The sequence below is a fragment of the Annulohypoxylon maeteangense genome (genome assembly GCF_022496945.1).
Source record: "Annulohypoxylon maeteangense strain CBS 123835 unplaced genomic scaffold GGS22scaffold_2, whole genome shotgun sequence".
NCBI lineage: Eukaryota > Fungi > Ascomycota > Sordariomycetes > Xylariales > Hypoxylaceae > Annulohypoxylon > Annulohypoxylon maeteangense.
The window spans coordinates 930,749-946,161 of record NW_025953249.1 but is presented as its reverse complement, the minus strand read 5'-3'; the positions used below and the strand labels follow the sequence as shown (position 1 = coordinate 946,161).

Below are 15,413 nucleotides of genomic sequence, written 5' to 3'. Positions count from 1 at the left end.
GGATTGTGTTCTTAACTGCTTACCTAGTACTTACCTAGTAGTTAGTAGATTACCTATACGAATCGACGAAAGTTGTAAGTTATCAAAATTAAGATATCTATAAGATAAATATACTACTAGTAGGCAGCTACGTAGTACATAGATTAGGATTTACATAAATTAGGATTATTATAATGCTATAGCATGACAAGTATCAAGATCTTTCGATTAATTGAGGTAGGTACGATGGATTGGGTTAATGTGGAGCTACCCGTAGGGACCCGGGAACCTTACATAGCACTAGGTACTAGCTAAATAAATCGGTAGAGTTGCATATTCCCCCTATAACACTCTACATAGGTACCAATACGACCCTATTGACGTGACGTGTTTCAACACCTTCAATTAGAAGATCCTATCAACTTACAACTCACATAACATGAGAGGAAAACGTTCAATCATCCTTCACTTCTTTGCTTCAAGTGCCTAGTATTTGATGTTTTATTTTTTTAGTCTCTCTTTTACTCCGCTATTATTTCCATTCTTTGACCCACGATTGGAAATTATTCACGTTCGGCATTAGCTAGGACTTATTAAATACGAGACAGGGGGAGGATCAAAGCACGACCAAACAATTTTAGACTTAGGTTTTGACAGCCTGAACCGCGATCCGCGATCCGTGACAACCGTGATAGAATGTAAACCCAGTACCTAATTCCATCCATCGCCAACACCGACACCGACATCGACATCGACACTGACATCGATACCAACACTGATACCAACACCAACTAATCCCTCCCTCGTCATACACAACCGCCGTCGGAAATATGCCTCGAAGTCGGCCTGCTACCACAGGCTATGAACGTCTCGCTCAAGCCGACCAGTTCAGCGATGAATCCGATGATGACATCCTCGCTCAGAGTTCCGCTTCTCTCCAGCCTCAATCAGCTCCACGATTTGCACCCATCAACCAACCGAGACCTCACTCGGGCATGACCTCGCCCAAAGCTGTCCCGAAACCAAAGTACCGGCCGAAACGAATGCGGAGTAATTCTGGTGTTGACCTGAAGGCTATCAACGCACGCTTGGAACGATGGGCAGACGAAATCGCTTCTAAATTCAAAAGGGGGAAAGGAAAGGGTTCCCCCGGCGAAGAAGAGCGTCTTGAGATTCATTACAGCGTCTTTCAACCTCCCGAGGGTGTACGACCCGCGACAGCTGAGACCCTTGCCACTATGCCCGAGCCTGATATGTCCAAGCATGAATTTGAAGCTATCGTGGAGAGCGTGCGCGATGCCATTGACCAAGGCATGCATCCTAGTATGATCACTCAAGGGAGCTCGGGGAGTTATTTTGCGCGGAATACTGATGGTAAGATCGTCGGCGTTTTCAAGCCAAAGGATGAGGAGCCGTATGCCGCCGGAAATCCAAAGTGGAACAAATGGATTCACAGGAATCTGTTCCCTTGCTGTTTTGGTAGAGCATGGTAAGTATCTATCTCATTTGCGACAAAGCTACGTGCCTAGCAAATTTCTAACCTGTCTTCAGTCTAATCCCCAATCTCTCGTACGTGAGCGAAGCAGCAGCGTACGTCCTCGATTGCCAGCTTCGTACCCATATCGTCCCTTATACAGACGTTGTCTATCTGTCATCTAAGTCATTCCATTACCCATATTGGGACCGGCGAAGTTTTTACAGGAAGAAGAAGCCTCTTCCCTCGAAGCCGGGAAGTTTCCAAGTTTTTCTTAAAGGGTTCAAAGATGCCAACGTATTTCTGAGGGAACACCCCTGGCCGGATCAATATTGGTCTAGCTTTCGTACAAACGACACCCACCGACACAAGCAAAGGAAATGGGCGGATAACTGCCGGCCTTCTAGTAGACGGGCCCGTAGTGATGATAGTGAGAGCGAGGATGAGAATGGCATGCCTGAGCAGAGGCCTCTTGGACCGAATAATTTCATGTGGACCGAATCCCTAAAACAGGCATTCCGGGAACAACTCGAAAAGCTCGTGATTCTAGATTACATCATGCGGAATACGGATAGGGGTCTCGACAATTGGATGGTTAAGGTTGACTGGGAAACTCAAGCAGTTTCAATCGCATCAGAACCCCCACAGCTTAACATGGATATCCCAGAAGAAGACGAGGAAGCCCCAAGGCCGGTTGAACTACCGACGAGGAGTATATCCCGAAGTCCTAATCCTTATAAGACTCAAAAACCCATGAACGCAGCCGGTACACGCAAGGTGCCTGATCCTAAGATATCAATCGGAGCGATCGACAATTCTCTGTCATGGCCATGGAAGCATCCGGATGCATGGCGAAGGTAAAAAAGCACTCTCATCTATATCTACTATTGTTTGACCTACTAAACTCACTATGTATAGTTTCCCCTTCGGTTGGCTCTTTCTCCCCGTTGATCTTATTGGGCGGCCTTTCTCCCAGAAGACCCGAGACCATTTTCTCCCTCTTCTCACTTCTACGCAGTGGTGGAGCCAGACATCGCTCGAACTGCGCAAAGTCTTCCAACTCGACCCGGATTTCCAAGAGAAGATGTTCTCCCGCCAGATGGCAGTAATGAAGGGGCAGGCCTGGAACGTCGTCGAGACGCTCAAAACCCCAGACCACGGTCCGCTGGAACTTACACGACGTGCGAGGGTATGCGTCTGGGACGACCTGGTCGAAGTCCCAGTGGCCGTACCTATGCGCGCTACATCATCCGACATCCGCCGCAGGGCCGAAGCTGCCCGCGGAACGATACAAGAGGAAATGGATATTGGTGCAGCCAACTCATCCTCAGCGCCCGCCAATGTAGATGACTTGCTTGGTTTCTCTAGCCCCCTACCGAACCCTGGCCGCTTCGAGCTCGCAAGCCCCCACGACCAATCGCCGGACCGCACAGAGGCCCTTACTCCCAACGGCACGCCCCAGACCCTGTTCGACGCGCTCGCGATCAACGAGGCGCCTGCCGCCAACCGCCCGAAACTCACACGTAACCCCAGGTCCAGTTACCAGGGTCCAGCCCGCGCACAGATGAACAACATGTACTCGCCGCGCCGCGAGCGTAGGTACTCGGCCACGACGACGAACACGCCCCGCAACGGAAATGTCGCGGCTAAACTACTATACGGAAACGGGTATCTAGGAGACGAAGACGACGAAGATATTGAAGGAGATTTGGGCTACGCGGCCGCGGAGACGATGGATGGGAATAGGAGGAAAGTGATTGTGGAGAGGCTTGAGACGGTGAAGGCTAGAAACCCGGTGTTTACTTGGTGTTAATGGAGGATGATGTGTGATGGGTTCTATCTGCTGATGGGCAAGTGAGCGTTGCTAGTCTCAAAGCTCAGCAAAATGTTGCGAGAAGTGAAAAGAAAGAAAAATAGAAGAAAAAGGAGAGGGGTGATTGGACTCCGATCTACCGACGACGAGGTGACATCGTATGAGCTGCTCGAAAGAAGATGAAGAAAAGAGTCGGCTAGGAAGAGCAACCGAGAGCATCTCACTATCCTACATTCTACGTGGGTAGTCGAGGTGCGTGTAATGAATAAAAGAAGGGCATGGAAGCGGGAGTATTGAATTGCGTTCAATTGTATAGCCTATGGATACTAACGTAGACGGCTCAAGGAATTGGGTTCACCGAGTGTACAACAAAACAAACTACAGTAGACACCAGATAGCACAGCATTGGCATAGGCATGGCAGGTTACGAAATCTATTACACTTACGGCGCATATTCATACCCAACCGACCCTCATTTACATGGATAGAGTGTCTTGAGATCATATCTTGCTCTAAACAGTGCATGGTAAGGTTACACTTACACATGTGTATGTGTAGTAGTGAAGTATGTAATCTTAGGAGTCGATACCGAGTTAATAGGATGCCAAAGGTGAAGATTAAGTCGATTATAGACTTCCATTCGCAATATTATACTCGAAGTATCGTATTCGAATCCTAGCATTGCTGACTTACATACTTAGGTAATCCCATCTCTCCCAATCCCACGAGGCTGTCAGGTAATACGTAATATAATATGACATGTAATCTCGCGGTACCGACAATCGAAAAGAGAAGAAAAAAAGAATATCGTCCCAACACGCATTGTTTGTCGTTTTCTCCTATCACCGAGAAAACAGAATCCACTCCTAATCGAGTCCAACCAGACCAAACCAAACTCCAAACCAACACCCCCCCAAAGTCACGTTGCCGTGTGTTGGAGCGGGTTGCTATTTTACCTTCTCTCCGGCTGGGAACCAATGACAACCAGCTCCCATAAACTATTCTCCCTCTCTCCGCCTACATACGCGGGTCGTAGTACTGCGTAGCATTTCGCTTTCACCCCTCGTTCCTCGTTCCCCGTTTCCCCCCCACCGCGTGTTCGTTTCGACAACCGTCTCCAATGGGCCGTCCCGATCATACCGTACGATTGCGGCTGCGGCTGCGAGGTCGAATGGCGCATACATACATACATACATACATGTCTATCTACATACGTACATAACTAGCAACTTGGCAAAATGGAACATTGGATCGTACTATGTAAGTCGTCACTAGGTAGCTTACTAAGAAAGAAAGAAGGGAAGGGGTTTCGTTTCAAGTCACAAGCCTCGAAAGAAAAAGAAGGGATGGAGAAAAAACGAGGATTATCCATTTATATCCATTTAAATATGACGATATATGTATGTAATACGTCAAATACAAGGAACGTACATGAAGAAAACAGATCATATCTTCGTTTCAAACAAATCTCACTGATTAAAAAAAGCAAATAAAAAGGTTAATCGTTGAGGAAACCCAAGACAAAAAAAGCAATTCTGATAACCTTCTAGGTAGGTACCTAGTAAAGGCGCTACATACCCAAGCCAGGATACGCGGATAAGAAAAGAAGGGTGTGGTACTTGCAGTAGCTTCAGCGGCAGCCCGCTGCGGTTCCAAAGGAGAGGGAAGAGCGGCGGCAAGGATTCGCCGGGGGGGTATAGAAGAGAGAGAGAAGCGAGCAATTCCCATCCTACCCATACCCATATCCATATCCATTAGTCCAAAAACGAGTCTTCCTCGTACATCGTACTTAGCTACATATGTACATACGTACATATAAAAAAAGAAATCGAAAAAGGAAAGAAAAAAAGAAAAGGGTCGAGCTAGGAAGAGAAAGGAAAGGTGAGATGTGATATATGACAGGTCGTATTTCAGGGCAGTCTAGTCTAAGGTTAAACAAAAAAAAACCACCTGGGCAGTCCCCAAAAAACCCACCATAGCGGCCAGCACCCACGTCAAATAAAAAACCCATTTCCCCCCCCCGACCGAGGCCGCGGGCGGCCCGCGATTGGGGGTCTGCCCGAAGGACGCGCCGTCGGGCCACCTAGACCCTGTCTCGCCTTGCCCTGCCGTACATATCTTGGGTATCGCACACCCAGCGCGCATTGGATAGCGACGAAGCGCGGGAATATGTATGTCTCTGCGCTCCCACATTCATACATACATACGCATACTCCCTACCTACATACATCCATACATACATACATACCTACCTCATCTATCTGCCTTACCTACGTCAATGACCATTAAGGATGGGCTGACACCAGTGACGCCTCCTTGACACACCGAAGGCCCAAGAGAAAAAAACAGACGAAGAGAAAAACACGAGGAGGGATCCCGCGGGTATGGAAGGGAGAAGAAGACCACCTACCTAAAACCTGATGTATCAGAACGAATGGCGCGGTTTTGGGGGCTTAAAGAACAGCTCATGGCTGCATTTCTGCACGTCTACTTACATTTCCCGGGACTACTACTCTGTTCTGTTACCCTACTAACGTGCTTGCCTATGATTTTAACTTACCTAGGTATCTACCTAAGGCACGGTACTTCGTTCGTGCCTATCAGGTCGATGTCGACACGGCTATTCCGGCCGTATTAAAGCTCCGTCTTCAATATAATTCAGTCAGATTGCGTAGCACGGCGTATACGTCGGTTAGCATAGGTAGCTTCAACGTAGGATGCCGCGCTTCTCGGCAGATATATGGCATTGACATCGTTCGAAAAAACAACTTAAAAAAAGGAGGCCTCCTTGTACGGATACGTCATGCCGGCCGTGGTCGTCGTTACGCCGCGCGACGGTGGTGAAGTTTGATTAAGGGTACGACATCATGTACAACGGTCTATGGATTAGTTGTAATAGGGGGAAAAGGGAGGCTTACATTAGGTGGAGTTTAGGGAAATTTTTAGCTCTGCTGCTCTACCGATAGCCTTAGAAGCTAGAGCAAATAATAATAGTGACAACGGCGAAATATCCTGAACAGGACCAAGCGCGAATTGTCGGCTATCCATAGAGATCGCCTTACCAGACTGCTGGGTTAAGGACCCGGGTGTATGTACAGCTAACGTTCAGCGCCCGGGCACGAAGCACGGGGCACAGGCACAGGTACAGGCACAGGCGCAAGGGCACTGACCTCTTCCCAAAATCGCAACCCAGCAGCAACCCAGCAGCCCAGGAGCCCAGGAGCGTAAAGGTTGTTTCCGCGCAGACGGTAAGGCACCTTCGCCTCGCGTCTGCATGCTGCCGCACCCAGCGCACCCGAAAGGAGCGAGCCTGCGAAAGAGAGGCCTGGGAAAGCGTGTCCCGCATGCTGGGAATCAAAACGTCTTGGCTTGGAATCATCCTGCCAATCATGGCCACCGCACGAACGGTGAACTGCAAGCCAATCTAGCCTCAAAAGTTCCCAACGTGAGCTTCCCGCAGGGTAGCACCCTGCTCTTCCACCCTTCTAACCGACCCCTCAGTTCCAAGGTCCCTAGCGTTGGTAGGCTAACCAGGCTACTCCGGGAAATAGAACCAGTCGCTCGGGCTGGTAATACAAAGAATAATGTACCGGCGTACCTACGGCGTACATAGTCCTGCTAATGTAAGTGTACATCACCTATTACTTACCTACCTACCTCTACCTTCTACCTATCAGCCTGCCAGCCTACCTACCTACCTAGGTGGTATGCCACCTAATATGCCACTTACCTACCTTTGCTGCTACCTACGCTGCTGCTATGTCACTCACGACCCTCTCTGTAGCCCATCTTACTTACGACCCTCCATCGATCCCCACGTGATTTAATCAAATTTTTGTTGTGGACGCAGTGCAGACGGTGTCGCTAGATGATCTTGGCTTACGAGAGCTGTTCCTTCTTTGCAACCAGGCAAATCCCAACCAGGGCTACCGAAGATTGGACGATTGCTAGATTTTGCAGGGTAATAATAAAAAAAAGCGAGCAAGGATTACTATTGGCGATCATTGCGGCGGAGAGTGAGGCTGGGGGGGTAAAATTGGTCGTTTTTTTTGCCCGGCGTTTTTTCCCGTTATATTTCTCTTTTAGATCCTGATACGATCACGCCTGTAGTGTCTGACCCGATACTCCGGTACACGCTAATGCATGGCTCATAATAAAGTAAGGCACATGATTGTGATGATTATTGTATATGATGACGACGGCGAAGAAAGGTACATATCGGCGCTGCGAGATGTTGAGATATGCAGTCCAAAAAGACGCAGGTTATAATCGAGATCGTAGATTGTGCAATGCAGAAGCGAACCCCTTGAGCCGAAGTCCCGGATATGCCGATTTCAGCCGTGGCCCGTTAGGAGACCCGTCGCAAGTAGATATGGAGAGAGGGAGAAGGAGAATGCGTGCGTGCGTGTGTGTGCGTGTATGTGTTCCAGAGGGGCGGGCGCTATCCCAGCGGCAGGAAAAATTGCGTGCGTGTGTAGTACAGTACCGTATGTAAGTATGAGCAACCATCGAGGCTTTAACCGCGTGTGGGCCTGTCCGACAATAATCCTGTCTTGTGGACCAGGGGTAACTGGCTAGCGTCGAACAACAAATGGATCTATGCAGCTATGCCACTCATCTTGACAAGGAGTTTTTATTAGTAACGTAGAGATATAGCTTTCACCAAGCTCAGGTCCGTACTCGATCGTTTTTTTACGAATTATGAACCGCCTAATAAACCCGGTAAGGCCTGTAAAGGGCCATCATATAAGGCGCTCGTTATGCTTCTCGGCAGGGGGCTCCGGGCGTCGAGCCTCTAGCCAGTCGGGGAAACTTCCCTCGCTGCGTTCCGCTCAATGGGATACCTTCTGTTTGAAGGGCAGCTGGAGTACATTACGGTACTCCTTCGTCTTGTCTGGAAACGTACTGGTACTGCTGTACCGACCACTTGGAGATCGCCGCTACCCCCCAATTTCTAGCGTTGTCCCTCAAAAGACATCTCCACTGCGACGGCCCGCTTGTTTTGATCCTTTGTAGTGCTATGTGTCCTCTAACTCTTCAATACCGGTGCAAGCCATAATAAAACATTCCACGGGCGTCCCAGAGATGTTGTGCAGTCGTCGCAGTCGTTGCAGTCGTCGCCCTGCTAAAGACCGACGTCGAAATAGGGAAACGAAACGGACAATAAACGGCCAAGGTACCGTTGCTGATTCCTTAGCCGAGTATGTTAAGCTTAGCTCCCATCAGACCACAGTGGCGGTGTGAGGAAGCCATACTAAAATAAGGTAATCCCGTAATCTCTTTCGCCGTCCAGGTAGTCGCACGTAAGGAGTTGTGAGTAATAGTAGACACCACGATCGTCACCCCAATCTTTGTCGTCCCAAGACCCGGGTGAGGGTGAATCTGCTCCTCTCGTGCATATGTACTAGTACTAAGTGGACGCGAATGATCCGACCTAGTCGCTTTGCGAACAAGTTACTGTAACCGGACGACCATTCGAACATTCCATCCCTGTCGTCATGATGGTCTGCTACGTACGTTATGTGGAATTCGAATGTTCGTGACTGACCACATCCACCAACTCGTTGTAGATTAAAAACTCATCGGCAGGTAATATATTCTTTCTGACTCAGGCTGCGACCGCCATGCTTACCAAACACTTTCCCCATGCCGTCCCCTTGGTGGTTGTCAGGGGTCTTTAAAGATTCTAGCTTCTTAGTAGGAGCGGCAGGATGGATTTAAAGAATCCTGAGAAGCAGCCAGGGTCCACGGACCGCTGGGAGTACCCGTTGGTGTGGCTGCCATCCTGTGCGTGCTCCGGATAGGGGCACATGGGAGGTAAAGCCACAGCTAGCCCACGAGCTGGATGTTTATTAGACTCCCCTTAACAAAGACGGTCCTGCGGAATTCGGCCGTTTTTTTCTGCCAGACCAAGCCAAAAATGTCTAGACGGAAAAGATTTCTTACTCTCGAAAAAGAGCGCTTGATTCTTTATCCCTCTATTGCCGCCATCAAAATCACCTTAGGTCTGGAGTTGTCCGCGCTCAACGCGGCTGCGCCATCCAAAGTTCTAAACCCTTGGCCATGGCCGCATCAACTGACCCGGATATTGCTAGAAAGTAACACTGGACACAGTACCGTAACTGTCAGCATCTTTAAAGAAAGTTAACCAGAGTACCGAGTGACTGCCGAACCAGCACGTTCAATCACAAGCTTAAGTTGAGTCTCATACGTGGCTGCTTAATCCCACCTAGCCAGATATAAGACCTTTTCTGCGCTATATGTCATTCAATGCAATATGAACCCTCCGCAGCACCTAAATCAAATAGCCATTGGGCGGCGTATATGCCAAGCACAGCAAGCAAGAAGCAGGCTTGGGCAGCAACGTCTCTTCATACCGAAGAAGAAAAAAAATGCACGAGCAGAGACGGGAACTAGTGCGGGTGCATTGGGTCATGGAAGTAACCAGAGAGGAACAGGTCTAGGAACCTTAAGATGCCTGCCCTTATGCCTCAGTGGTTTATAGCTGAGCGGATTTGATCAGGAAGGTCTGATGCATACATAGGGAGTAACCGTAGTACCCAGGATCTGCAACAACAGCTCGTGGGGTGCGAGCTGTGGACGTGTGACCAATGTGGTTGTTTCGACCGGGCCATTGGCTCCACACACGCCTAAACAGCTTTATTATTCTTTGCAATATACCACTTGCCACTAACGGTCCCCATGTACCTAGGGAATAGAGGAGATCAAACGGCCTTCTCGTCGAGGAGGAGGTGTGTGTCGATGGAGTTGAAGGCCCAAACCGAGAGTGCCGCTCTGGTTAAAAGCCGCCATTCGGAAGTCTATAGCTGTTTGTTTGTGTCACACATTACCACGACTCCATAGCTGAGCAGTTGGTTAGCTATGAACCATTCCCTCGGTATTCTCAACTAGACTTTTTTTAGCTTAAAATCCTTCGACAAAGCTTGTCTTATAAAAAATGACCGGGTAGATACAGGGCCCTTGGCATTAGTAGAATATTTCTGCTCACTAAAATGTTGGCAGGCACGCCGATACCGAAGAGCTCACCGAGGAAGTTCGCGAAACGATAATCCACCACAACAGAACATATCAGCGCGCCTCCATAGATCGCAAGATATACTTTGTGCCGGTCGACGAGGTCTGCAGCCCCTAATACCCCTTTTTAGGTATGACTTAGAGACTAATATCGATACAACTCTTGCAGGATGAGACGATTCGTCTGCGCATTCAGCACGATGTCTTAACCATGATGTTCGACGGAAGGTCTATCTTTCCGCCCATGGGAGCATTAAGACGAGTGCTCGACTGTGGTTTCGGAACGGGCTTATGGGCTTTTCAGGTAGCCTGGGAGAACCCTAGATGCGAGGCATGTATAGTTTGATTTCCTGAACCGATTGCTTTTCATAATTTCCGATTTTCAGGAGACAAATCTTCTTGGAAAAGTCTTCTTGGACCCTTACATCTTCGAACCGAACCTGGCCTCATCTCCTTTTGCGACGTCAAAAGCCCGTGTTTTACTTTCTAGCCTCCTTGCTGCAGGCTAGAGTCGAAAAATACTCCTAACCAACGTACATTGACCCCAAGACGGATATTTCGATGCACTCAATGCTGGCAATTAGCATGCAGAAATTTTTATTTGTTGTTTCGAGGCCCTTGAGAGCTGACACAGGAGTACGCTTAGGTTAACGGCATCGACGTAAGCCCCCACCACTACAACCCTGATGAGAGTGTTGAGAACCTCTACCTTAATGTCGACAACCTCAATATGCCGTAAGAACCGAAATATCCGACTGTTAGAGTAGAAGTCTCAGAAAATTTCGCTTTAGGCTTCAATTCCCTCCGAATAATTTCGACCTCGTGAATAGTAGACTGGTAGCTGGAGGTATTGACCGGAATCGATGGCATGGGTACATGCGCGACATCCTGCGGTGCCTTCGTGGGGGCGGATGGTGCCAGATGGTCGAGATGGACTTTAATGCGCAATCCGACAACGGTACATTGACAGATGGTAAGCCCGAGGCGAGATCCGATGCATAATACGGTTGAGCTCACGAAGGGTTTCTTACAGGACACGCGCTTCGTCAATGGTCAGATAAATATCGAGCAGCAACAGGACAGTTCAAAAACCCAGACGCACCACGGCGTCTTGGGCATTGGATGAGAAACGCTGGTTTTACCGAAGTCGAGGAACGAAGTATGTCTAAGGGTTTATTTACCCCTAATTTGCTCCGTCTAAGAGATCGAATCTGTTCGTTCGGTCCATCGTTGGAGTTTCCCCCTGAGATTCGATCTTGTCGTCAATTCTTTGAGGCCACGTTTGCTAACTGATATCTGAATAGTGATTCCCCTTCCGATGTGCGGCTGGTCTGATAGTATGGTTGTTGAACATTTTGTTGGAAATATTTTACCCTAACAATGCGTCTAGGTCAGAGAGAATTTGATATTGGTACTGCCAACCAAGAAAACGTTCGCTTGTTGTTGGGTTCGTTGGCTCTATACCCATTTACAGAATTACTCGGGTACGTCCTACACCGATTTTCTTGCCCCCCGTCAAAGACATTTGATTTTTTGTTCGAGGTGTTGTTGACATTTCGTAGCATGACTATTACGGAATTCCACGTTCTAGTAGCCCAGGCAAGAGTAGAGGCAAGTACCCCTGCACTTAAGGTAAGGCTCTACTACAATCCTTTAACTCGAATGTCTAAGGTGAACTGTGGATATACTGACGGGTAATGCTGTTAAATTACAGCCATATTTTCGGATGTAAGTCGTCCTTTCTTCAAGGTCCTAGCGAGGTAAAGGTCGAGAAAAGGCTAACAACTAGATTTTCAAGGTATGTATGCGTCGGTAGAAAGCCAAGGCGCTGAGATGGTCGGGCGACTATTTTTTGACGGGTTTTGCGGAGGGGATCCTTGCCGGGTTGGAGAAAAGGTATAGGGGCGCTGCACAGGTGGACATGGACCAAGTTGATGGATTCATGATCGTGTCGCTTGATGGCTCGTTTGTCCTAGGCAGTTAAGAGACGTGAATCTTATGGGTAGGGAACTTGGAAGGCTTTGGGCGCGGTGGTAAGGTAGTTATGGCGTCGTCCATATTCTTACCGATGGGAACTGGGACTTCGCACTTTATACGTTAAGCAATCTAAAGATAGGGTGACAGGGCTATGGCTGCATTTATAGAGACGTTTTCGGTTATAGAGATGGTTTGTGTTTGCTTTTCAAGGATTTCCGGTGGCATGTGATACATTAAAAGGAGAGGAGAAAACGGAGAGGGGCGTGTGGAGATATTGGAACGGAAGGACATGAGGTCAGCTTAAGGTTTGCAGCCAAATGGGAAGCAACAAATCATGGCATGCCCTTTGCTCCTTCTACCCAGAGTCTCGGGTCCAACTAGTCGGGACTGTGTCTCAACCCAATCCGCGCCGAACACAAATACCCATAGGGTACCTACCTGCCCAACTCTATACACAGCGTGTCCCTAGGTAACTCCGGGGTATATATGGATAGGTATATAAGATATAAGGAATAAGGTATAACATTAAAGGTATGAGGCATATTGGTATAATGGTACATCGGACACGCACACACACGCACACACACACATAATCATTGATGTGAAGTAACACGCAAAGAAGCAAAGTGTCCCCAGTGGCCAATATTACTGGTCAGCCTCGAGAAGCGAGAAGTAACAGGTTGTACGGGTGTAAATCGTGTAAATCTTGTAAATCTGGAAAGTACGGGCGGCTAGAGCCGCTGGCCACTAGATGCTGGCCGCTGTCACGGCTGCTCCCTTTTGATCGCATCCCGCACCACCGTACTTTTTTATCTCCTGGTCGTGGGCGGACCAACTATCCAGATTCCAGTGGGCCAAGCCCCCGGTCCTGTCTTGATTTCGTTTCCGAATCCTTAAAATGTCATGTTCTAGACTCTCGAGCCTACCCTACCCAGCTTGCCACTGTTACCGGAAGGGCAACGGCATGACCATCATCATCCACAGACGTTGCAACGACGAGCAGTGAGAGGGCGAGGGCGCGGGTGAGGTGTGTGGGCACATACTACTTACTACTACTGTTACCCGCAGGATTCATAAGCCTACCCGGGTTACTCGCCCGAAAATTGTCTATCCCGTCCTATCCGTCCTACCTGTTTGACATAGATTAGGTATTCGGCCGCGATGGTAAGCTCTTGTGTTACCCTTCCCCTTCAGAACTTTGCTTTCTCGATGTGATTAATTATGTGACTGTGTAACGAGGTGGCGGCCAAAGGGGGGGGAAGGAGAGAAGCAGAATCGTTGGGCTCTGTGGGCTCAGGGCTGTAGGTGATGGTGGGCCCTACCGCGGATGTAGAGGGTTATCCCGACCCATGCTACGCGAATAGATCATGGACCATCTCGCTGCCATTACCCGTCAGGTGACATTTATCAGATCCCTATGCTATTGTAAATGTGATGCAAGTAATGTCTCCTTGAAACGGTGACGGCAGGTTTAGAAGTTAATGTTGTGCCTAAACACCATCAGACGAACCCGACCGTCGATCATATCAGCTCCCGTTATACATGAGGGACATGGGTTACGTGCTTCTATGGAAATAGAAATTACGGGACTGCGGGATCCTATGATCCTATCCAGGCTAAAGTTTTTATTTAATATGATCAGGGAGAGAAATCATAAGAGATTTGACCGGGATAGTGTTTATCGATGGTTATCGTTGGCTATCGAATGGTTATCGACGAGCTGCTTAGCTGCTGTGTAACTAACTGGTAACTGGAAGGTATTATTCTAATGAGATTGTGTGTTACCGTAGCCTAGACTGTAACCCAAGTTTGTGACCGACCAATGAGAGCAACCCTTAAAAAAGTCAATTCGATATTGAATTCGCACTAACTTGCTCCAATTCGCTTCAGCTCGCAACAGTTCGCTTTTAAACTTTTTAGCTTCGCTCTAGCCTCTGCCTTAAGTGCGTGACGATCGTGATCTTAAAGAAATCCAGGAACCAGACATTAACCCTCCGAGATCGACCTTAGCCACATACGCTTAGACAAATTGGCTCGCCCTCGACCGCTGAGACCGACGCGGAACTTATCACCGTACCGAAAACAACGATCGATTGGCGCGACGTCGGTTAAGGTCCCCTGAATTTCTCCCCGGACCCATAAGAAAGCTGCCCAACTTACGACAGCGACCAATTTTTTTCTCCCTCTCGAGTCTTCCTTCCCATCCTTCGAACGTCCAACAAAAATGGCGGCTTTACGACCATCTCCCCGCCTCGCCTCACGAATCCTATCGCGGACACGCATCGCATCGCCCTCCGTCTCGCCGCTACCGATAGCCCGAATCCAACGATGTAATAGCGCACGGTTCTACTCGAGCGAGGAGCCACCCCCACCACCTCTGCTGCAGAAGCTCAAGGGTGACCTCAAGGCGGCCAGTACGTCGCCGCCCCCACCGGCTCCGTCAGACCACTAACACCTCTCCCCCAGTGCGAGCCAAAGACGCCCCGCGCCTCTCCGCCATCCGGAGCATCCTAAGCAGCGTTCTCAACGCCTCCAAAACCGCGTCCCCGATCCGCACCGACATCCAACTCGTCGCGCTTCTGCGCAAAACAATCCGCGCCTCCGCCGACGCCAGCGCCGACTTCACGTCCGCGGGGCGCGAGGACCTGGCGTCCAAAGAAGCAGCGCAGATCGCCGTGCTGGAAGAGTACATAGCGCAGAGCGGGGTGCGAACACTGTCGCCCGACGCGTTGGTGGGTGTGGTGGCGGGCGCCGTCGAGGCCGCTGGGGGCGAGAAGGCGACTTTCGGCGCTGTGATGAAGAGCTTGTTTGCGCCGGGCGGGCCGCTGGATGGTGCGGATGTGGATAAGTCGCAGATGGCGGAGCTGATTAAGAAGAGCTTGGCTAAGTAAAAGGCGAAGTGAAGTGACGTAGCGGTCTTTCCCTTTCATACATATCTAGCAGGTAAGTATAGGGAGAAAGATTGGTAGGGCTTGAAGAGATCTGTCCTTGAGCACCATACACTTGTTAAGAGTTGAAATTCCATACTCGATATGAGTTTCGGTTTGTTCTGGCTTAACATGGTGAAGGTACTTGAGGATAAAGTTATGCGATATCTGCATGAACGCTGTACGATGACGATGACAAAAATGCGGT

At 49.2% G+C, this 15,413-nt stretch overlaps 3 protein-coding genes across 3 annotated transcripts; all 3 read left to right on the top strand.

Moving 5' to 3' along the window:
* Nucleotides 1-398: 398 nt before the first annotated feature.
* GGS22DRAFT_152475 (phosphatidylinositol 3 and 4-kinase-domain-containing protein) lies at nucleotides 399-3,731 on the top strand. The gene is made up of 3 exons (XM_047959689.1): nucleotides 399-1,468; nucleotides 1,531-2,310; nucleotides 2,372-3,731. Exons 1-3 carry the CDS (start codon nucleotides 810-812, stop codon nucleotides 3,264-3,266), a joined length of 2,334 nt encoding a protein of 777 aa, XP_047822663.1. The 5' UTR covers nucleotides 399-809; the 3' UTR covers nucleotides 3,267-3,731.
* Nucleotides 3,732-10,224: 6,493 nt separating this feature from the next.
* On the top strand, nucleotides 10,225-12,285 carry GGS22DRAFT_184406 (S-adenosyl-L-methionine-dependent methyltransferase; the record flags this gene model as incomplete). The annotated part of the gene is made up of 10 exons (XM_047964187.1): nucleotides 10,225-10,232; nucleotides 10,290-10,404; nucleotides 10,471-10,641; nucleotides 10,948-11,036; nucleotides 11,093-11,274; nucleotides 11,335-11,460; nucleotides 11,606-11,638; nucleotides 11,692-11,785; nucleotides 11,864-11,933; nucleotides 12,118-12,285. The coding sequence occupies 10 exons, from the start codon at nucleotides 10,225-10,227 to the stop codon at nucleotides 12,283-12,285; spliced, it is 1,056 nt and encodes a 351-aa protein (XP_047822662.1).
* A 1,696-nt stretch (nucleotides 12,286-13,981) lies between these two features.
* On the top strand, nucleotides 13,982-15,187 carry GGS22DRAFT_63465 (GatB/YqeY domain-containing protein). The gene is made up of 2 exons (XM_047967618.1): nucleotides 13,982-14,692; nucleotides 14,745-15,187. Exons 1-2 carry the CDS (start codon nucleotides 14,503-14,505, stop codon nucleotides 15,167-15,169), a joined length of 615 nt encoding a protein of 204 aa, XP_047822661.1. The 5' UTR covers nucleotides 13,982-14,502; the 3' UTR covers nucleotides 15,170-15,187.
* The last annotated feature ends 226 nt before the right edge of the window (nucleotides 15,188-15,413 follow it).